General features: G+C 40.6%; 1 protein-coding gene across 1 annotated transcript in view; it reads right to left on the bottom strand.

Moving 5' to 3' along the window:
• LOC126215277 (uncharacterized) overlaps positions 1–23,501 on the bottom strand; it is a 310,447-nt gene that overhangs the window by 31,011 nt on the left and 255,935 nt on the right. Inside the window, exon 5 of the mRNA XM_049941966.1 lies at positions 17,924–17,997. Coding sequence (XP_049797923.1) covers positions 17,924–17,997 — 74 coding nt within the window. The remainder of the gene's footprint in view (positions 1–17,923; positions 17,998–23,501) is intronic.

Raw genomic sequence — 23,501 nt, 5'->3', positions numbered from 1 at the left:
GTCAACTTCAGCTTGACGTCAGTCAAATGGCTGTTGTATGCATCGTCAACTTCAGCTTGGTCTCAGTCAACTGGCTGTTGTATGCATCATAAATTTCAGCTTGACCTCAGTCAACTGGCTCTTGTATGCATCGTCAACTTCAGCTTGGTCTCAGTCAACTGGATGTTGTACACATCATCAATTTCAGCTCGATCTCAGTTGACTGGCTGTTGTATGCATCATCAACTTCAACTTGGTCTCAGTCAATTGGATGTTGTACTCATCATCAACTTCAGCTCAGTCTCAGTCAACTGGCTGTTGTACACATCGTCAACTTCAGCTTGACCTCAGTCTGTTGTATGCATCCTCAACTTCAGCTGATGGTGCTGTCTGGAGATAGCCTAAGTATAGGCTGAAACAGGTCATTTTAATAAAGTACCGTCACGATCTGGACTGTTATTTCACTGATTTTCCATGATGTAATGCCTACCACAAATGACATTACACAGCACAAATACGAAAAAAGCAGCTCCGGGCAAAACTTCATTCAACATTTTGCTCTTATTTTGATCCACACATTACTCACATTGCTGCCATGAAGTGTGTACAGTTACTTTTGAATCACACTGTATAAGAGGCAGTCAAGTGAAAATGAAACAGAAAGAAGAGAAGTATGTAAACTCTTTATTATTTCAAAATTAATCACCGTAACTACTAAGACAATTATCCCACAGTGACACACAACTATCTGTGTCTTCATGGAAAAATCTTTGGGGTTGCCTACTGTAATAAACCTTGCTTCTTCGGAACTTTCGTAGTTTAACCGAAATGTTCGATTCCCTAGAAGCTTTGGTCAGACTTCGATTAATTTTCTTACTTAATTTATATATTTCCCATCTGTAGGTATCTCTGATCATATCTGATTGCCAAAAAACTATTTTTCTGATAATATATTTTCATTATTGATGTCGATCCATTTCATAATACCGATCTTGTACCATGAAAATTAGTGATCACAATTGTCAACTTCAATGATCTAAAAACAAATTTTCAGTAAACAAAATACTGCTATGCTTCAGTTTTCATAAAAAAGAATATTTTTATGTTCATTATTAATTTTTCTTATTTTGAGATCAATAATGAAATTGATCTTATTAAAAAAAACCAGGAAGCTACTATTTTTCATATAGTCAGAATTTGCAACCTTCTGTTATTGATCATTAGGCCTATAAATCTTTACTCAAATAATTATTTTTAAGAAGACAATATATAAATTAAATCTGAAAAACAGTTTCAATTAATACAGTCATGCTAATACCAATTTGGACTATACCCTGTTCTGGAACCTGGACTCGTCGTATATAATGTAGTTTTGATGCCATGTGTATCAGAGTAGCATCAGATAGGTTGAGAGTTGGATGAGAGTGGGTTTAGTAGTTGGTACACGTTACTGTCTGTTTGACTGTTCTTCTTTCTCCTAGCACAGGCAAGTTGCACGATATATTGTATATTCGGAACGTGTTGTTGTTACATATCCCTCAAGAACAGGCAAGTATAGAAGAAATCGGTTAAAAACGACAATGTTCCATTGACTTGCCATTTTAAAAGAAACCTAGACAAACTTCTTTAATAGGTTGTATACGAACAAACGACCCAACTTAGACACGGTGACCGACTTGGCAAGATAATTACTACTTATCTGCAAACATAGTGCATCTACTCTTACTAAATAATATGAAAGTCATTTATACTATGAAACAGTAATTCCAACGCAATAATTGTGTTTCGTTGTAGATGAACTTCCTTTGTCCGAAGCAAATCGATGGCTGTGAATGCCTCTCCTTAGAACTGCAAATATATGTAAATCGCGTGGGGAGAGATCGGGCCTGGCTAGAGAATCTGTTAGGCTTTCGCAGCGAAACTTCTGTAGTGCAGTCCAAGGAACCTCGGCAACACGTGGTCGGGCGTTATGCTGCAACAGAATGATACCGTCCTCAACAGTCCCGCGTGTTTCGATATGATGATGGATCTCAGTTTTTGCCAAGCGTCCATGTCGCTGTGCATTAACTGTGGCGGCGTGTATCAGAAAGTCAATCAGCAACCAGCATCGGGCGCTTGCAGTCAAAGTAAAAGGTTGTCATGTCTTTCCCAGAGCTGGTATGCCTGTCGTTCGGACTAGGGCTGTTGACATGTCTAAAAATATCGGGTTTCCGATATAGATATTTTTAAAAACGTTATTACGGGCCTGGGATATATCCGACAAGTTATAGATATATCGGTGAAAAAAATATCGACGTACCGGCCAAAAATAAATATCGGTTGCACTTTGTAAATATACTGCCGGTTTTAGAGCTGTATATTTAAGTATTGATTTATTATTAGGTATTCTGTACGCCAAACACCTAGAAGCCTGTTTACCTCCGTTAGAGTAGGGATTGAAAGGAAAATGATGCGTGTTCACGCTTGGCGATAAACACTTTGCTGGCAATGGTAACTGCATGTAAATGGCACAATAAAAGGTGTCAGATGGTTCCGTCATTTGGTTTCTTCACATATCGTATTTGTCTGGAACACTTCAAATCAACTTCCCTGTTTTTTTTTTTTTTTTTTTCATTTTTGCCAACGCCAGCCATCCAGCAGTTTCAGTGTGGTGAAGTTAAACGTTGCTAGCGACGAGCGCCGATTACGTCATCACATGCCCTAACACCTCTCCGTCCACCACAAAGACCAATCTTCTCATCTACATTTTTTGTTCATCATTTTCAGCAATTATTTTTGAACAATGCCGATGTGCAGAAATAGCACACAAGTAGCTTCAGAAATAGTTTTTTTTTAACGCAACTGGTGTGCTATTTCTTGACACCTAAACGTGCTTCCCACAGTCAAACAGAAAGACTGGACGTGATTAAAGCTCAAGAAGTAGTGAAAGTGACATTACGTTCAACCACACTTTCACAAGAACAACTTCAAATATTGGTCGAAAATTGCGAAAAAAATATAATATGAAATAAAAATATCAACACTTGATACTGCAATTTCGATACTGATACGCTGGCGGAGAAACGGTGCCGCCATATATCGATATTTTCGTAGGAAATTTCGATATATCGACATTTGACGAACAGCTTAGTTTGGCGAATGAGATTTTCACTCTGCAGCGGAGTGTGCGCTGATATGAAACTTCCTGGCAGATTAAAACTGTGTGCCCGACCGAGACTCGAACTCGGGACCTTTGCCTTTCGCGGGCAAGTGCTCTACCAACTGAGCTACCGAAGCACGACTCACGCCCGGTACTCACAGCTTTACTTCTGCCAGTACTTCGTCTCCTACCTTCCAAACTTTACAGAAGCTCTGTAAAGTTTGGAAGGTAGGAGACGAGGTACTGGCAGAAGTAAAGCTGTGAGTACCGGGCGTGAGTCGTGCTTCGGTAGCTCAGTTGGTAGAGCACTTGCCCGCGAAAGGCAAAGGTCCCGAGTTCGAGTCTCGGTCGGGCACACAGTTTTAATCTGCCAGGAAGTTTCAGCTTAGTTTGGAGTATGCTGCAGAAGTTTCGCTGGGAAGTCCTTACACATCCTCCATACAGTCCCAATCTCTCCCCACGTGATTTCCACATTTTGGAGCCCTGAAGAGAGACATTCGTAACCGTCGATTTGCTTCGGATGAAGAGGTGCATGCCCAGGTACAACCACTTTTCCATAGGCAGCCTCAGTCATTTTTCCATGAGGTCACTGACCACCTTGTCAAAGTGATTCCGAAGAGAAAGGAGTTTGAATTCTGGGAACCTGGTGCAGAGAAGACCCAAGTGTTTCAGTTGAACAATACGAACCGAAGCCACGTTTTGAGATCAAAAGTAAAGATTATCACAAACGCGATACAATATTAAACGAAATACGCTGAACGACTAGACAGTGTAGGCCACAGGAAACACTTGAGAAACACATGTAATTGACACCACGAATACAAAATATGCTGGCAACATAAATCGGTTCCGCATCAGTGCATTGGCATATCTACCAAGTCTCGCTGTCATATGACAACTACAACCCACACTGAAACTCCATGAGTAGCTGCATATTAATATTGTACCCATCCGTTGCATGATAAGTTAAAACTGTGTGCTAGTCAAAGACAGGTATTTGGGTTTAAGTCCCATTTCGCCACCAAATTTTGACTGGTCTCATATAATCAACACTGCAGTGCTTGGCTAAAAGGAAGTGAATTCATTCTTAGTAACATAATATTCTCATGAAATACAGAGTGTACCAGAAATATCTCTGTTAACTACTATATCTCATAATATATTTTATTATGCATAAAACATTGATGTTTCAGGTACTTTCCATTACTATTAAAAATTACTATATTTATTATTATAAACATAATGGTATCAAAATTATTATTATTATTATTATTATTATCTTCAAATTTGAAAGATATACTTCCTTTGTAGAACTACTACTTGATCTTCTGTTCACAAGCAATGCCATTACTTTTAAGTACACAACTGGATGAAATATATAAATATTTCAAAATAATAAGCCTAACTGACTGACACATACAAGTAAAAAATGTGATCAGACATGTATAGGACTATTCGATATTTGTGAAATAAGTGAATGAATTTAAAATTGATTTTTAATCCCAGTATGATATAATTTATGTGATAACAGAGAGCATAAATTTGTTTAGCTAGTTTTCTAGGATACATTTTTTCATTTTTATTAGTGATGAATTTAGTATGCATTTTATTCCATCAGAGCAGCAAGTGCGTAGGGTGAGCATGTGAGCATATTTACACTTCACTAATAATATTCTAATATGACACATTGGAATGAAATGTACAATGCAAAAAAGAACTCAGCAAAATAGTTTTACATTTTGTTGAGGACATTCTCACATTGTGGTATCCTTTAATAATTTCTGTCTTGTTTACTCACTTGCTGTATTATTGATCAGCTGATACACAACGGCATTCCGAGAGAAAGAACTGAAGTGTTTTCTTACTTTTTGCACACAAAATTTGAAGAAAATTATAATAATGGAGATTATAAATGCTTTATAACATTGTTTTCTGCAATTATTACTTGTGTACCACTTCTATATATTTTGTATCATGACTGTGAAAGTTACTCAAGGTGACTTGGTGTTCGCACATATTAAAGAAAAATGTTAAACTTCCTTTCATCGTTGTGAAAAGAATGGCATTTCTTTTTTCCTACCAGATAACTGAGTAATTCATGTATAGAGTTATGTAAGTTGACCACTTCCCTTATTGAAATGGCTATAAAATTCAATAACTTATAAGTACACGCTGTGACAAATTCGTGTGCTACAGACATTTTCCAGCATTCTGACTGTCTCAAAACAAACACAGTTATTTATTACCCTTAACCCTGTACAGTTCTTCTTGTGAACACTCATGAATTTATTTTGCCATCACTGACCTTCGCCTATCACACATTTTCTTCTAATAAAGATGTGTTTATGCCAGCCTATTTTGATCTGTTCTGTTTAACTACTGTCCTACTATTCACTTTCTTAGGCATACCTGTTTCATTCTTTCAAATTAGCTACTTCCAACAAAATATTGCTTGTATTCAATCATTTAATTGTAACTTAAACCAAGAATCCATCACTTATTCATTGTTCAGTGCCTCTTCTGTATGTACTTAATTTCATAATCAATACATGATTAACTAAGCTTTTAAAACTGAATAGGGAAAGAATTAGGGCCTCATCAGTATATAATGGTGTTTTTTAAAGATATGAGTGAACTGCAGTGGCTTTAAAGCAAGTGCAAATGTGTTTATAGAATGTTTATAGGTATGGTAACAATTATTTCTGTGTTTTTTGACCAGTTGGCCTTTTACAAATTTGATAGAAATGGAAACTACAACACACTGACTCATCATCAGAAAAGAACATCGCATAAAATAGAAAAGTCTCTTAAGCACATGATGTACTACCAAAAATACCATGGGTGTTCTGAAAGACATCCAGAGCTACAAAAAGACAGGCTTTTTGAAATAGATCTTCAGGTGATACACTGTTTCCCTTTATAGTGTTGTACTTAATTCTTCTGCATAACTTAAATAAATTCTCAGGCAACATTAGGGTGTCAATTACATATGGATCTTAATTGACATTGACACTAAACATTGTTTTACAAGTTCTAAGCTTTGATCTGATAATGGCAGTATACAAACTGACATTATAAGTAAAGGCATATTAAGCTACCTAGATGGTGTCATTCACAAGTTATTCACAATGATCATGGGCATACGAATACACAGGAAATTTTATTTCCTATGCTAATATGTAGTAGTTTGTCCCATAATGTCATACACAATATTTCTTAGTCACTCATTTATTCTTTTTTGTGGTTTGAGTTGATGTTTTTGTAGCAATGGGAAACTACACTGTCAAGAACAATATATCAGTATCATTTGATCAATCTGCTTTCGAGAAGATACATTGCCATCTTTGCTATCTTGTTTCCTCATTTTTTACTGTGTAAAATAAATAATGACAAATTGTTTACCAATATTGGTCGTCCCACTAACTAAAAGAAGCGTATAATTGTTAAATCCATTCCCATGCTTAACAGAACAGAAAATAAATATTTATTTCTCGCCATATTAGTTTCTCAGACACATCACTAAAACAACAAATGTGGTCTGTGATGGATTTGAGACTGGTTGAACGATCTACCAAGGTATGGTATTGTGCAATGATTGGCTGTTGCCTTGGGTTGATGTTGCTTTATGCCAGTGGCTAAAAACAGCCTACACAGTCCTTCAGTCTCATGATGTAGAGTTTTCACATCTAAATAGTTTCAAATGACATTCACTACAGTTGAGTAGTTCAGTTGCAGAATTCAAATAACTTGTTTATGCAATTACTAGACATTTGTATTCTCTCTCTCATGATGATTTATTCATTGTGTTGCAGTTTCTAAAATGCACAATTTTGCGTAAACTTCATGACAGAGTTTTAGTTTTTTAAATTGTGCACATGCAGATATGGTCTGCCTGAGTGTATTATGGTGCAGCACTTTTAAGGTACTGGGTCTGGTCAAAAGTATTGCTAACTGTAATAACTTATGAAGGGGTTTGGGTGTTCCAGTGCATAGCATGTACCCTACTAAGGGGTAGCTAAATGGCTTAGGTCTAAGGTTAGAGAGGATGAGCAGGACTGACTTGTTTAAACTGTGGTGGTTGGGGTCTGGATACGGCCCCCTAAGGTTTGCTGACCCTTCGATTTTCTTCTCACTTCTATAATTTAAAGGTCATTGCTTGGACATCAATTTCTGAAGCCAGTTCAATGCAATTCGCAAGGAAACTCCTTTGAACATTAGATTACATTGCACTGTTTAGTACAAAACATGTGGAGATTACTGGTACATCCATGGTAGCTGAGTGTGTAGTCTGAATTGCTGGCCTGAGTCTCCCTAGAATCAAATATTTTTTACCATCATTTAAATTCCTTACTTATTAGGAACTCTGAATGCTGATTAACAAATAAAGGTTTATAATTTTTAATAAAAAACAGTGTATTTTATTTTTAATTACTGCTTGTTGAAAATAAATTATTAAGTAAAACTTGATAAACATGCAAAATGCCTTTTTACTGAGTAAACAAAATTATCTTCAAAAATAATAGTGTTCTATGTCTAGAATAGGAAGTATTTTATTTTATGTTCAGTGTTTTGGATACTTGTACCAAGTTTTAATTTACTGTGAATACTCACAATTTTGTGTGAATACAGTACTTAAAAGCACAATGGTTTTGATTTTATTGAAAAATTATGATTCAGAAAACATATTTCCATTTGCTAATAAATGAAATTAAAATTAAAATAAGAAAACTGCTACCAGCAGGATTTGAACCAGCAGCTTCACAGTTATGTTCCTATTATACTACTCATTGACCACTGATAAATATGTTAATAAACCAAAAATGTTTGGTACTTCAGAGCACTCAGAAATCTAATCTTCAAAGATGCTTTTTTTTAGAATAATGAAGAGCTTCTTTCCAAAGTGATGTATTCCATCTCACAATCAGACCAGTATTCAGTATGTAGTTCCATAATAGTGTCGACACATTTTCCCACCATGCTAACTGCTTTTTCTTTTCAGTGTAGCATTTAATCTCTTGGAAATGGAATCAGAAATTTTCTTTCTGTACCTTTATCCATGCTGACACATTTCTGTACAGGAAATACAAACAATTGAGCATGATGGGCGTGAGCTGGGAGTCAGTCTCTTGCTGTTATTCTGATTTACTGGTAATATATGAGGCTACAATGTTAAAACAAGACAAAAATGGTCTTGCCTTGCAGCTGATATAGAGCCACTCAACAGAAGCCTTAGGCAGGACTAGTTGGATTTTGTGAATCAGGTTTTAAGTGAATTAGATATATCTGATTGGCATGCTATGTCAGTATATAACAAAGTTTTTTTTTCAGTCCAAGTGAATGCTGTTTCCAGGTGATAATGATTTATTAATGCTTTGCTTACAGTTAACCACTTTTCTTTGATGTTTCCAGCTTAACAAGTATTTTCTGTAAATCTTGTAATTTTAATAGTGCTGGAGATGATGTAAATGGTATTTGATTTTTTCAATTAAACAAATAACAATTAAACTTGTTTTTTATCGCAATATATAGAAAAGTTCGTTGGTTTTGTGGCAAAAGTGACACACCTTCAATACCTGAAATCTGTTACCTACACATTTCCTAGTGCTTAAGATTTCTCTTTCCATATTTCTACATCCAGAAAATAAAGTTGGAGCCATGTATGAAAAACTAGGCCTCAGAAACGAAAATTAAGTATCTTATTTAAGATATGTTTCTTAAAATATTCGTTTCTTGGAGAAAATTCACTTTGAAAATACTGTCTTCATTATTGTCTCATAATGAATCAGGAAACTGATGCCTGGGCATTGACCAACAAATCCTTAAGTAGAAAGAAAATTGAAAGAGGCAGACCATTCCATAACACCCTATTGTCAGCTGCACAGGAACCAGGAGGGATGTTGCTACCAGTGCCCAAGAACACTTTTGGTTAGAACTGCTGTCGCCCTACTACTCGCACTGGGTTAGTGTGTCACGTGGGAGGAATTGTGGAATTCTGGGATACTTCAGGCCAGAACTGACATTGTCACACTACTCGGCACTGGACCAGAGTCTGGTGACGCCGGACAAGCGCTACTCAGCCGCATGCGGTGCCGGGCGTGGCGCTGTGTGCTGGCTGGCTGTGGCGGGTGCACAGGTGGACCGCAGAGCCTTACCGACACCAACCAGCGAGTAGAGGAAGCGCAGCCCCACGGTGCGCGGGTGCCTCCAGAGGGCGCCTCCGGGGCCAGGCCGCCCCCATGGCGGCTCCAGTAGCAGCTGTCCACAACACCCACCACAAGTCTTACCTCCGTGGTCCGTCAAACGTCCTCTAACTCTAGCAGCAGTCTGCTGTTGGAACACGGCTTAGCCACTCAGAAATTCAGTACAGTAACACTGACAAGGGAACCTCCCCATCGCACCCCCATCAGATTTAGTTATAAGTTGGCACAGTGGATAGGCCTTGAAAAACTAAACACAGATCAATCGAGAAAACAGGAAGAAGTTGTGTGGAACTATGAAAAAAATTAAGCAAAATATAGAAACTGAGTAGTCCATGCGCAAGATAGGCAACATCAAGGAGAATGTAAGCTTAGGAGCGCCGTGGTCCCGTGGTTAGCGTGAGCACCTGCGGGAGGAGAAGTCCTTGGTTCAAGTCTTCCCTCGAGTGAAAACTTTAATTTCTTTATTTTCGGAAAGTTATGATCTGTCCGTTCGTTCATTGACGTCTCCGTTCACTGTAATAAGTTTAGTGTCTGTGTTTTGCGACCGCACCGCAAAACCGTGCGATTAGCAGACGAAAGGACGTGCCTCTCCAATGGGAGCCGGAAACATTTGATCGCAAGGTCATAGGTCAACCGATTCATCCACAGGAAAACACGTCTGATATATTCTATACGACACTGGTGACGGCATGTGCGTCACATGACAGGAATATGTTGTCGACCCACCTAACTTGTACACTTGGCGAATGGGTAAAAAGATTCTTCTGCCTTGCCCGATTTAGGTTTTCTTGTGGATGTGATAATCACTCCCAAAAAAGTGATGAAAACATAAGAGTTTATCACATAAACTGCAACAAATGAATGCAACAGTTTCACAGTCGCACAGTTTTCCCTGTGCTCTGTCAAAACATGTGTTTTTAACGTTTTCAAATTTTTCCGCGTGTAGACCGTCAAATCATGCATATGTCCAAGGAAATCTGAACATGTCCTGGAATTTTGGAGAGCGAAGTTGATTATGTGTGAGTGCGTGAACTTTAATAATTGACACACGATCACGGAAACAATACTGCTCTGTGTACCTGTGCAGCTTCGCAAAATAATTGTCTGAAAATAAAAAAATTAAGCTTTTCACTCGAGGAAAGACTTGAACCAGGGACCCCTCGTTTCGCAGCTGCTCACGCTAACCACGGGACCACGGCGCTCCTGAGCTCACATTATGCTTGATGTTGCCCATCTTGCATATGGACTACTCAGTTTGTATATTTTGCTTATTTTTTTCATAGTTCCACACAACTTCTTCCTGGTTTCTCGAGTGATATGTGTTCAGCTTTTCAAGGCCTATCCACTGTACCAACTTATAACTAAATCTGAGGGGGGTGCGATGGGGAGGTTCCCTTGTGAGAACTGTGTGTAATACACTGATGGACAGTCATAGAATAAATACCTTAAGTGTCCACGGATATCGCAGTGTCGAACAACTTACATATGGTATATGGTGTTTCATCATTGTGTGATAACCGGCCAACACGAGATACCTTGGTGGAAATAAGATGGGAAACGTGATGCATGGGCACTGACCAATAAATTGTGTAAACAGAAAGAAAGCTGAAGTGAGCGGAGAAGTCCATAATTCCCTCTTGTGAGGATTGCGGAGAAATGTCATTGTGTAAGGGTACTCCAATGCCTAGCCTGGAGACAGTGGTAGAAAGCACTTCCACCAAACAACATCCGGGTGCCAGATATGCCATACCATCTCGAGCCACCAAATTCTTTGGCACACTGCATCTCTTCAGAGCTGCGTGACATCACGTGAATTACATATTATTTTTAAGTAGTGTGAGAGCAGAGGAGGTCTGTGTCATATACTTCCCTTGTCACGTGTCTGATTAGTGGAAAACCAATAGCCAGACAGCAGGACAAGCTGTCGCTCATCTCACCTGCCTTGTTTGTATTTATTTACTGTACACTGTTAAAGGAAATAGAAATGCATTATTCTGGATGTATCAAATGTTGTGAGATACTAAATCAGTTCGTCTATTGTCATCTACTGAACTACACTACTGGCCATTAAACTTGCTAAACCAAGAAGAAATGCAGATGATAAAGGGTATTCATTCGACAAGTATATTGTACTAGAACTTGACACATGATTACATTTTCACGCAATTTGGGTGCATAGACGCTGAGAAATCAATACCCAGAACAACCACCTCTGGCCTTGATACGCCTGGGCATTGAGTCAAACAGAGCTTGGATGGCGTGTACAGGTACAGCTGCCCATGCAGCTTCAACACGATACCACAGTTCATCGAGAGTAGTGACTGGCGTATTGTGACGAGCCAGTTGCTCGGCCACCACTGAACAGACGTTTTCAATTGGTGAGAGATCTGGAGAATGTGCTGGCCAGGGCAGCAGTCGAACATTTCCTGTATCCAGAAAGGCCCGTACAGGACATGCAACATGCGGTCGAGCATTATCCTACTGAAATGTAGGGTTTGGCAGGGATCGAATGAAGAGTAGAGCCACGGGTCGTAACACATCTGAAATGTAACGTCCACTGTTCAATGTGCCGTCAATGCGAACAAGAGGTGACCGAGACGTGTAACCAATGGCACCCCGTACCATCACGCCGGGTGATACACCAGTATGGCGATGACGAATACACGCTTCCAATGCTGTAAACAGAACCTGGATTCATCTGAAAAAATGACGTTTTGCCATTCGTGCACCCAGGTTCGTCGTCGAGTACACCATCGCAGGCGTTCCTGTCTGTGATGCAGCGTCAAGGGTAACCGCAGCCACGGTCTCCGAGCTTATAGTCCGTGCTGCTGCAAACGTCGTCGAACTGTTCGTGCAGTTGGTTGTTGTGTTGCAAACGTCCCCATCTGCTGACTCAGGGATCGAGACGTGGCTGTACGATCCGTTACAGCCATGCGGACAAGATACCTGTCATCTCGACTGCTAGTGATACGAGGCCGTTGGGATCCAGCACGGCGTTCCGTATTACCCTCCTGAACCCACCGATTCCATAATCTGCTAACAGTAATCGGATCTCGACCGACGCGAGCAGCAATGTCGCGATATGATAAACCGCAATCGCGATAGGCTACAATCCGACCATTATCAGTCGGAAACATGATGGTACGCATTCTCCTCCTTACACGAGGCATCACAAAAACATTTCACCAGGCAACGCCGGTCAACTGCTGCTTGTGTATGAGAAATCGGTTTGGAAACTTTCCTCATGTCAGCACGTTTTAGGTGTCGCCACCGGCGTCAACCTTGCGTGAATGTTGTGAAAAGCTAATCATTTGCATATCACTGCATCTTCTTCTTGTCGGTTAAATTTCGCGTCTGTAGCACGTCATCTTCGTGGTGTAGTAACTTTAATGGCCAGTAGTGTATAAAGTTTTATTTTCCAAGTTATTTTTGCCATTCAAAGCACTATATTTAATGTCGGTATCAGTAGCGCCACCTACCGCACATCGTAAAGTGGTCAGTGAACTGCAGATGTGGATGTAGATGGGTAGCATTGTTTGCTAGGAAGTATTGAGGAATAGCTTCAGCCACCTATTTGGTAAGAATTTTGTTGTTTCGTGTACATTGTGTGAGGTTTGTGCCTTAGTGCATTTGCCATGAGTAGATAACTTAAAAGCATGAGTGTGCAGTATGGTGTTATGTTTGTGTTGTATGATAATGTGTTACACATTGTATGTTATTACTAGTGAAGAGTATAATAAAATGGAGTCACAAGATTTTTTTTAATATACAAGAGGAGTTAAAAATATGCTGGAGAAATATAGTAGAAAAAAGGTCACAAATATATCAATGAATATCTCTGAAGAACTGATTTTATATAAGCTGACATGAAAAGCCTTAGAAATTTGGAATGACGAAAGTAAAGAGTGCAAGCAATAAATACGTACTATTCCTTTTTGCAAAGATACAGGTAAAGTCTGCCATTAGTATTAAATTTTAGGTAAACGAAATTTATGAATAACATTTTGGCTGCAGTGAATGATCGATGGAATATTTTTTCAGCAAAGTTAGAGAATCGCTATATATTTACATAGCCAAGGCAAAAAATAGTGATTTTAACAAAAACAAGTTTTCTACTCTCGTCAGTGTAATTCTGTGAGAGTTGAAGGAGAACCTGGAATATCGGGAGAAGAGAGTAGGTCACAAATATTGCTATGAAGAAAGTTAACAGAAACAATCTCTAAATAGTGAGACACCGAACCAGTGTGGTGCAAATACGATGAGGCTTTGCATCCATTGCCAGTACATTTACCCGCTTATTGCTCCCACACTGCACAGGGACCTTGGCGAATTAGTACCTAGCACCACTGGTGTCTCCTTTATGCTACACAGCAAGATGATCAGCTTAGCTCCATGAACACTACCAATGAACGCTCACTACCTACGAAAAGCTGCCCTGGCAACATAAGCGCCAGTACACAATGACGATCGGCAACTGGAGAACATGGGTCTGTTGAAATTGGCATGAGGCTCTGTTCATGAAGTTTTGCAGGTATTCTCATTTGGCTTCGTATGGACCACATCATGAAGCTACCATCGAACTTCAACAGCGAACAATACAGTAACCTACTGCCCGCTGAGCCATGTGTAAACTTACCCAGCCCCGCCTTTTTCTGCGTCCAAGAGAAGATTTTCATTTTTTCAAATTCTTCACGAATTTGAAAAAGTTTTCATCCAGGCATGTAGACGTACTGTAGTTTTGCTACTTGCTGTCCAGTTCAGTGTTTCGCCAGCATAAAGGTATCAGTTCCCGCTATAATCAATACGTACACTGAAGCGCCACAGAAACTGGTATAGGCATGTGTATTCATATACAGAGATACGTAAACAGGCAGAATACGGCGCAGCGGTCGGCAACTCCTATATAATACAACCGTCTGGCGCAACTGTTAGATTGGTTATTGCTGCTGTAATGGCAGGTTATCAAGATTTAAGTGAGTTTGGGTTGAAAGGGGTGTTATAATCGGCGCACGAGCGATGACACGCAGGATGTCCGAGGTAGCGATGGAGTGAGAATTTTCCCGTACCACTGTTTCAAATGGCTCTGAGCACTGTGGGACTTAACTTCTGAGGTCATCAGTCCCCTAGAACTACTTAAGCCTAACCTAAGGACATCACACACATCCATGCCCGAAGCAGGATTCGAACCTGCGGCCGTAGCGGTCGCGCTGTTCCAAACTGTAGCGCCTAGAACCGCTCGGCCACCCCGGCCGGCCCGTACCACTATTTCACGAGTGTATCGTGAATATCAGGAATCTGGTAAAACACCAAATCTGCGACACCGCTGCGGAAGGAAAAAGATCCTGCAAGAACTGGAGCAACGACGACTGACGAGAATCGTCCAGCGTGACAGAAGTGCAATCCTTCCGCAAATTGTTGCAGATTTGAACGTTGGGCCATCAACAAGAGTCAGCGTGTGAACCATTCAGCGAAACATCATCAGTATGGTCTGTCGGAGCCGAGTGCACGATATAAAGCTTTACTTCTCGCCTGCCGTCAACACCGATGACTGGAAATATGTTGCCTGGTCGGACGAGTCTCCTTTCAAATTATATCGAGCGGATGGACGTCTACGGGTATGGAGTCAACCTCATGAATCGGTGGACCCTCCATGTCAGCAGGGGACTGTTCAAGGTTGTGGTGGCCCTGTAATGGTGGGGGGCGTTTGCAGTTGGAGTCATATGGGGCGCCTGATACGTCTAGATACGACTCTGACAGGTGACACGTACGTAAACATCCTGTCTGATCACCTGCATCCATTCATGTCGATTGAACATTCCAACAAACTTGGACGATTCCAGCACGACAACGCGACGCCCCACACGTCCAGTAATACTATGGAGAGGCACCAGGAACACTCTTGTGAGTTTAGATACTTCCGATGGCCATCAAACTCCCGAGACATGAACATTATTGAATTTGGCTGGGATTCCTTGTAACGTGCTTTTCAGAAGAGATTTCCACCCCCTCGTACTGTTACGGATTTACGTATAGCCCTGCAGGATTCATGGTGTCAGTTCCCTCCAGCACTACTTCAGACATTAGTCGAGTCCATGCCACGTCGTGTTGCGGCACTTCTGCGTGCTCGCGGGGGCCCTACACGACATTAGGCAGGTGTACCAGTTTCTTTGGCTCTTCAGTGTATCTCCTTGGTAAGGTTGGCCAAACTAGATATTGTTTTCTTTCCCAAATTTCCTGTCACTGCCCATTGCCTTTCCTCGTCCTGAGATACTCTAGAAACTCTCCCCCACCTTGTACTGTGCAGCCAGCTACGGGGGCGACTGAACTTTGTGGACTGTAGCTATTTTGTAATCATTGGAATACATCACAACGCTCTGAACCCGTTACGTGTCATTTCGATTCCTCTTCCCCCTTTGGGTGCATCGCTTGTTGTGTGGGGCGGTGTAGTTTCACCCATTATTTAATTCCACTTCCAAATCTTTCATTTATTCGATCTATGGTTTTTCGCTGCAGTGATTGAACGCTATGGAAGAAAGACTGCAGCCCTGTGTTTCACACTTTTCAATTCAAGGACTTCTTCCTGGGTATCCATTCTTATTGTTCCCATCTGGCACTTGTACATATTTAGTACCTATCCTCCCCAACAATTTGCGCCAATTTTTGTGACTTTCAAACGTCTTGCACCGTGTACGCTTTTTATGGATCTACGAATCCTGTAAACGCTTCTTGATGTTTCTTTAGCATTGCCACTATTATCAACAGGAACGTTAGAGCTGCCTGTTTGATGCCTATCTTCTTCTCTTTCTTCTTCTTCTTCTTCTTCTTCTTCTCCTCCAGCTCCTCTTCCGCCTTGTTCTTCTTCTTCTTCACTGTTTGACTGAGCAGGTTGGAGCCCGTTCTGGCTTCACTGAAGGAATCCATCTTCCATTGCTATCTGTTTATAAATGATTACTTGTTAAAGTAATCCGTCATCCTTCATTCTGCTGATATGTTGTTCTCATTTTATACAACCTCTCCGCTATTTTTTCTTTACTGCAATTTGTATTAAGTTCCTCTCTATGACAACATTGTTTTTCATTTGATGTATGGTGGTACATCCTGTGACTCTCTTCAAACATTTTCTTTCAGAGAGATCTTCGTTTGTCGTTCTTAGTTAATGTCCAAGATGCTGTCCCACATGTTAGAACTAGCTTAGCGTCAAGTGCTTTGTTCGCATTTGCGTACTGATCCATTTCTTTTTCTATGCAATTCTGACAAAGTCGATTTGTCATGATGAGAGTTAAATAGCTTTTTTGATGTAGTTCATAAATTGCAACAGTTTCTAAACTTTTCACACCAATTAAGGCCGTGTAAGTATGGTGTTTTCCGAATGCACTTCTGACCAAAAAGCGATTCTGGTAACTGGAGTCGAAGGTGTTTGTTAAGTCTACCTTTTGAGTTTTTCGAGAGATATTTCCATAGAAACTTTTATCCCCAACACATTTGTGTGTAACCGAGAATTCAAATACCAGTTTTCACAGATTTAACTGTAAAAATGTTTTAATGTAACGAAATATTTTGATAGAATTTTCTTCCCCTATTGTACCCCCTCGTGGGGTGAAAAATACAAATTTTCATAAATTTATCTTTAAAAATGCTTTCATAATGAAATATTTTCATTAAACTTTTCATGCGCTATGTCCAAAAATGCTGAAAGTCGTATTTTTTTTATTTCTGACCGACAAAACCAAATACCAATTTTCGTAGTTCTAGCTTCGAAAGTGCCTTAATAGCGACATATTTTCAAAAAACTTTTCGTCCCCTATTTCTCCCATTTAGTCGTGGAGTTTCGAAAAATACCTTTTTAAAGAATACCAACAGTAGAAGATCAACAGCCAATTTCAAGTTTCTATCGTTAGCGGTTTTGGCTGGGGTGTGCTGAGTAAGTCAGGATATTTCTTTTCATGCATAGAAAAAAATGAGATAGCCATTACTTGGCAAAATTTTATCCTCGTGTTTTTGTAGTCTCGCGAACCGGTATTGTCGCTGTGTTGAAACTTACAATTGGTTAATTTCTCAGCGATGTTGTTTTCATGTTCCTGTACAATGTTGCAGCCTAAACGCTACACCGCTCGGCCAATCCCGCGCGGCTGAGATTTAAGATGATCGTTCTTAGCTAGGGGATTCAGCTGATGCTTTGCAACCTGTAGATCATTTCCTCTCTTCTTAAGTATTTGCTCATCGAGAAACAGCAGCATATCTTGCGTACGGAGTATAGTGTGTAGGAGGCTGCACCCTTATCGCACTCCTGTGTTGATCTCTATTGCTCCTGTCTTCTTTGCCCCTGTTTTTATTATAACTTGTGTGTACCGATACAAACTCTTCGTTTATCGTATTAAGGATCTCGATAAACCCCGCTTTTCCATGGTGTACCAAGGCTTCCCTCCATTCACCCTACGACGTGACTCTCCAAGTTGTATTCTCTCGTACGATAGTAGCACTGTCGTCACGCGATGGCGCCCTCGCCTTCCCTAGATCTAACTGACCTCTGTCCCCCAGTTTTGCTTCGCGCGCTCCTTCCCGGACGCCCTCCGTGACTCCTCCAGCACGTTTCTCCAGAACTCACCAGCTGTGTCTCCAGTTGTTTCTGCCTCCGCTCCTCCTCCGCCTGCAATCTCCGCCTCTCGGCTACCATGTTGTCTGGAACAAAGCAAACAAGAATGTTGTGCGGCACACAGTCGGTTATTCAGGTTGTTTGCTGATATGCTACCTGGAAGATTCCAGTTTCGTTAGAACTGATGTGGAACGAGTAGAGGGACTGGGGCAGGTTATCACAATTTACGTTCTATAATTTTTTAAGAAGCAGTGTTAGCAGGTTCATTTTAGGTCATTCCTTAAGGGGCTCCGGAACGCCCTATACTTGCAATGTTAAAATAACGCTTATAAATTACATCTTTCCTCACAAAGTATTTGAAGTAGGAAGTTGAACTTTTTACAGATTATTTATTGGAATATGGGCTACAACTTAACACAGGGATTTTACAAAATTTTAGTTCAGTTATTAAAGATGATTTTTTTCAATTGTAATGAAAATTCACAACATTTTTTTGCAATTTTTTATTTATATATTCAAAAATATACAGTTTTTTGGAAAAAGGCTGTGTTAAATTAAGCAGAAGGTACTGTGTAACATTTACTGAAAGTTTGAAACAAATATGTTTGGAAGATCCTTAGAAAACATGTAATTAGAATGAGAAAATAAAAGTTTTGGGAATCGAGCGACAAAGATTGGATTAACTTTTTAGTGCATTCCAGGTCCATAGCATGGATTATCTTCATCCTCTGCAAACTCCTCCTCCAGCTTCCTCTTGTTCCTCCTCCTGTTTACTCTTGCTTGTATTTCTAGACTCTTTACAGCCCTGTCTGCAGCCCGAAGGCGTTCCTTGTCTAAAGCAAGCATCGCTCGTACCATGTTAGAACCTATCTTCATTCCCATATTTCTAAATACCTTGCACCTTACAATGTTGCCATCATTGAAAGTCGCAACAGCATCATACACACCAAAGTGAAGTGTTTCTATTCCAACAAAGACAGTCTTGGGGATTCTCGACCATATAACACTATTTACACTTTCATTGGGGTTTTGAGTTTTTCCGTGAATACACTTTTTCAACAGTTCAGGTGCTGCTAAGTCTCTGAAAATAGGTTTTATCACCTCCATTATTGCATGAGGCAGACTATGCTTATGAGTGTACACTTCACCAGTTAGCGATCCTTTGTTATATTTACACCAACCGTCTTCTTCTTTGGGACACAAGCTATGTTGGGGATTTTCATCGTCTTTATTGTTTACAGTAATAACACATACCTTTGGCTTTCCAACATTTCTCCTTTTCTTAAAAGCCTTCAGAGGATTTCTAATAACTTTACTTTTACTCATTATTATACTTCAACAAAACAGAGACTCAAGAAACAGATTTAATTACGAATATTTTCGAGATAACGACAGAGTAAATAAACATGAAACAATCGACAATCACACCAGCGATATATATTGAACCATCACAGGTTAGCCACAACACATACTTTATCTCACATCACTAAAATGTACCTGATGAACACGGACGTTAATAATAACACCATTTGACAGAAGTTTAACAGCGCCACAGTGGGTCACGCCCATGTAGAACACATTTCAAAAAAAATTTAAAAATAGTTGTAGTCTTCGGAATTGAATAAATTATATATCTATTAAAAGGTAATAGTCTGCAGATTCAGAAAACGCAAAAAAATAAAAATTGAACTTTTCATGATTTTGAGCCTTTCCGGAGCCCCTTAAACCATGTGCTCAAAAGTATCCAGTCACATATTATTGACCTTTATGACAGCTTCAGCTGTGCTGGGAAAACTTTCAATCAGGTATCTGGGGGCGAAGTCTGTGTTCTAACTCAACCCATAGGTGTTACATCCGCTTCAGGTCGCGACTCTGGACGCTCCAGTCCATTTCAGGAACCTTGTTACCCAGAAAGCCTTGCATCACAGGGTGCATTGTGATGTTGATACGAACCATCGTCGTCTCCGAAGTGCTGTAAGATGCATTCTTATAGTTCCGCATTTAGCGTTTTCTTTAAAGGGAACGACAGGTTTACGGAAGAAAATATTGTTCAAATTCAGGTTTTTTCCCCTCCGTACTGGAATGTAGTAGACAAATGAGGTTTGCTGAAATGAATAAAGCATACACTGAAGTTTTTGTTGGTGTTTTGAAATTGAAAAATATTAATGTCTTCGGTGTGTGATTGGGATTTTCCCGAGGCAGCACTGAAAGGAGGTACATCGGCGGTTTGTCGCTGTAACTCAGATTGTGATTATCTGAAACAGGAAATTAACATATCACCCTGACCCTCACAGATGCAACTCTAGTCCATCGTAGTGATTTGGAAAAAAAAAGTTTCTGACGAAATTATAGATATTTGGAAAAACTAGCCAATTTTTGGAACCCTCTTTTTTGACCGAAAAAATAAAAAAGAAATCGGCTACGATGAACTGAAGGGAATTCAATTTGAGTCAAGGATGACAAAATCATTAAAATGTAATGAAAATTGTAGCGTGTGCTACCACAACCATGTCGCAAAAGACGTTTTTTGGAAAGAGGCGTTTAAATTTGGCAAGTTTTTATCATATCAGAAAAGGGACTACTCTTGAAACTTACGGGATATCGTCGATGCCTGGTCTATAATAACTATCGCCGCGTCTAGTGGGCAGCCGCTTTCTGCTAGTTTGACCTGATAAGCCCTCATTTTCGTCCTCAAAGCCCTTCTCGCCGCTGAGTGCATCGCGGCTGGCGTCTGTATCTTCACAGAATCGGCGCAATTGATCGCCGATTTTGATTTGGAGGGCATTTTCCACGTGCATTAATGCACTATGGCCTACGCTGAATAGACAGACGGCCAGATTTGAAGCAATGTTGACAATTTCGCTTCGGCTGGATGTTATTTTTGGAGCGTATCTGCAAATGAGACTATTGAAGCTTTCGTTCAGATTTTCAGTAAAACAACGCTCCAGCGAAGGAGGTTTACTCAAATCGATATAAACAGGGGGGATGGCATCGATAACGACGTGTGGCAACCGGTCCCTAACTCCGAGGCGGGCCGTGCACTCTCGGGTTCGAACGCTCACAGAATCGTAACTTTTTGAAGTTCGCGCACTATATTTTGGGGAAGAATTCTTCAATGTATATACATTCTAATTCCGTAATTAAAAAAATCTGGAGTCTTTTTCGACCATCACCCTGTCGTTCTCCCTTAAGCGCAGTAAGGCCCCACTGCCAGGCTACGAAAGATACCCCCAGGCCGTAACACCAAACTCTCTGCACTTCACTGTTGGCAATACACACGATGGCACGTAATGTTCTCCAGGCTTTCTCCCAAACCCTTCCATCCGATTACCGCAGGTCCATCACTATGGATCACTCAGTGTCCAGTGAAGTCCCCCTCTAGACAACCTCAGCATTGGCTACAGAAATCTGTGCCTCACGAGCAGATGCTCCACCAGTGCACCCCATTCCTTTTAACTCCCTGTGCACAGTCATTGTACTAGCTCGACTGCTAGTAACACTTTGGATCTCGCGACTCATTCATTCAGCTGGTTTCACGCGGTTTTTTAAAATCAACCTCCGACTCTGTCCCTCAGTACGTGAGGTGTGTGTGTGTGTGTGTGTGTGTGTGTGTGTGTCTGTGGACTTGGTTCACCCGTGGTGGCTGTTCCTTCTCGTTTGCACCCAATACAATGGTTCAAATGGCTCTGAGCACTATGGGACTCAACATCTGAGGTCATAAGTCCCCTAGAACTTAGAACTACTTAAACCTAACTAACCTAAGGACATCACACACCTCCATGCCCGAGGCAGGGTTCGAACCTGCGACCGTAGCGGTCGCGCGGTTCCAGACAATAGCGGCTAGAACCGCTCAGTCACCGCACTTAACAGCCACATGGCCAACAACTGAGTTGGGCGGCTTTAGAAGGGTTAAATTTTCTCTGATGAATCTGTTAGTCAAGTGACATCCAGTGACTTGTCCAGGCTGGAAATCACTGAGCTCTCCTGCCCGACCCACCGTGCTGTCACTGCCTCCCTACTGACGACGCGACACTCCCCGCCTCCTTTTATACTGCTGGGTCCGCCCATCGTTACATCAGGTGGTCAGTTTCACATTACACACTGGTGTTCGGATACTTTTGATAAATCTCTTAATAGGTATTCTTGCCCGTGTTAACCCAAAAATTTGAGTCTTTAGTACGCATGCGGCTTTTCAGAAAAATATTGTAGGTATAAATTTTTATAACTATAATAAAGCCATATTATAAATACAAAAATGAAACAATGATACTGATAAACCACTAATACATATTTAACACCAATTTACACACCAAAATCGAAATGTAAATAAATATTTAAAAGAAATCCTATATTAGCCTAGTAGTTTACAGCTCACGCCACAATTTTCAGAAACATAAAAGCTATTTAGCGCAGAGGTACATAATTGACTCTTACATTCAATACACTGGATCCATGTTTGCTTGACTCAGGGTGAAAACGAAGCAAACAAAACAGTCACTACCATCCTTTTCTTCACTAAATAAGACTTTTCGTTCCATTTCCTTTTACATCCTTTTTTTTTTGGATTCTCTTTATTTTCCGTTGCTTTCCTCAAGAAGAATTTCACGGATTTTTAAAAATTGCATTTTGAGTGTGTTAAAAGTCTGGTGTAGGTGCCCAAGTGATTTTCCATGGCCCTTCAGTGTTCTGCGGATGTGTACTGAATTTTACGCTTAGGAACGCAGACGCTAATCGACATGGTAATGGTTGGGTCACTGTCGCTTTAGGACGTGGTCCTAAATTAGAGACTGTAGCAGGGCTTGAGACTTTTAACAGTCGAGAAATTATTGCTTATCGGGCATTTCAGATTTGTGAGGCCTAAGAGATACGCTGGCTCTGAGCACTATGGGACTTACCATGCCAGGTCATCAGTCCCCTAGACTTAGAACTACGTAAACCTAACTAAGGACATCACACACATCCATGCCCGACGCACGATTCGAACCTGCGACCGTAGGGGTCGCGCGGGTCCAGACTGAAGCGGCTAAAACCGCTCGGCCACTTCGGCCGGCACCTGAGAGATGCCGTTGCTTCTTAGGACGAGGAATCATCGTAAAATAAATGAGTCAGTGTGTGTCGCTATGAGTTAAAGGAGCTCTTAATTGTTACAATATTAAAGTTATTTGTGATGTGACACATTATTGTTGTTGTCGTCTTCAGTCCTGAGACTGGTTTCATGCAGCTCTCCATGCTACTCTATCCTGTGTAAGCTTCTTCATCTCCCAGTACTTACTGCAACCTACATCCTTCTGAATATGCTTATTGTATCCATCTCTTGGTCTCCCTCTACGATTTTTACCCTCCACGCTGCCCTCCAGTACTAAATTGGTGATCCCTTGATGCCTCAGAACATGTCCTACCAACCGATCCCTTCTTAAGTTCTGCCACAAATTCCTCTTCTCCTCATTAGTTATGTGGTCTACACATCTTATCTTCAGCATTCTTCTGTAGCATCACATTTCGAAAGCTTCTATTCTCTTCTTGTCCAAACTATTTATCGTCCACGTTTCACTTCCATACGTGGCTACACTCCATACAAATACACTCCTGG

This window comes from Schistocerca nitens, chromosome 12, assembly GCF_023898315.1.
Source record: "Schistocerca nitens isolate TAMUIC-IGC-003100 chromosome 12, iqSchNite1.1, whole genome shotgun sequence".
Classification (NCBI taxonomy): Eukaryota; Metazoa; Arthropoda; class Insecta; order Orthoptera; family Acrididae; genus Schistocerca; species Schistocerca nitens.
This window is presented reverse-complemented; position numbering and strand designations above follow the sequence as displayed.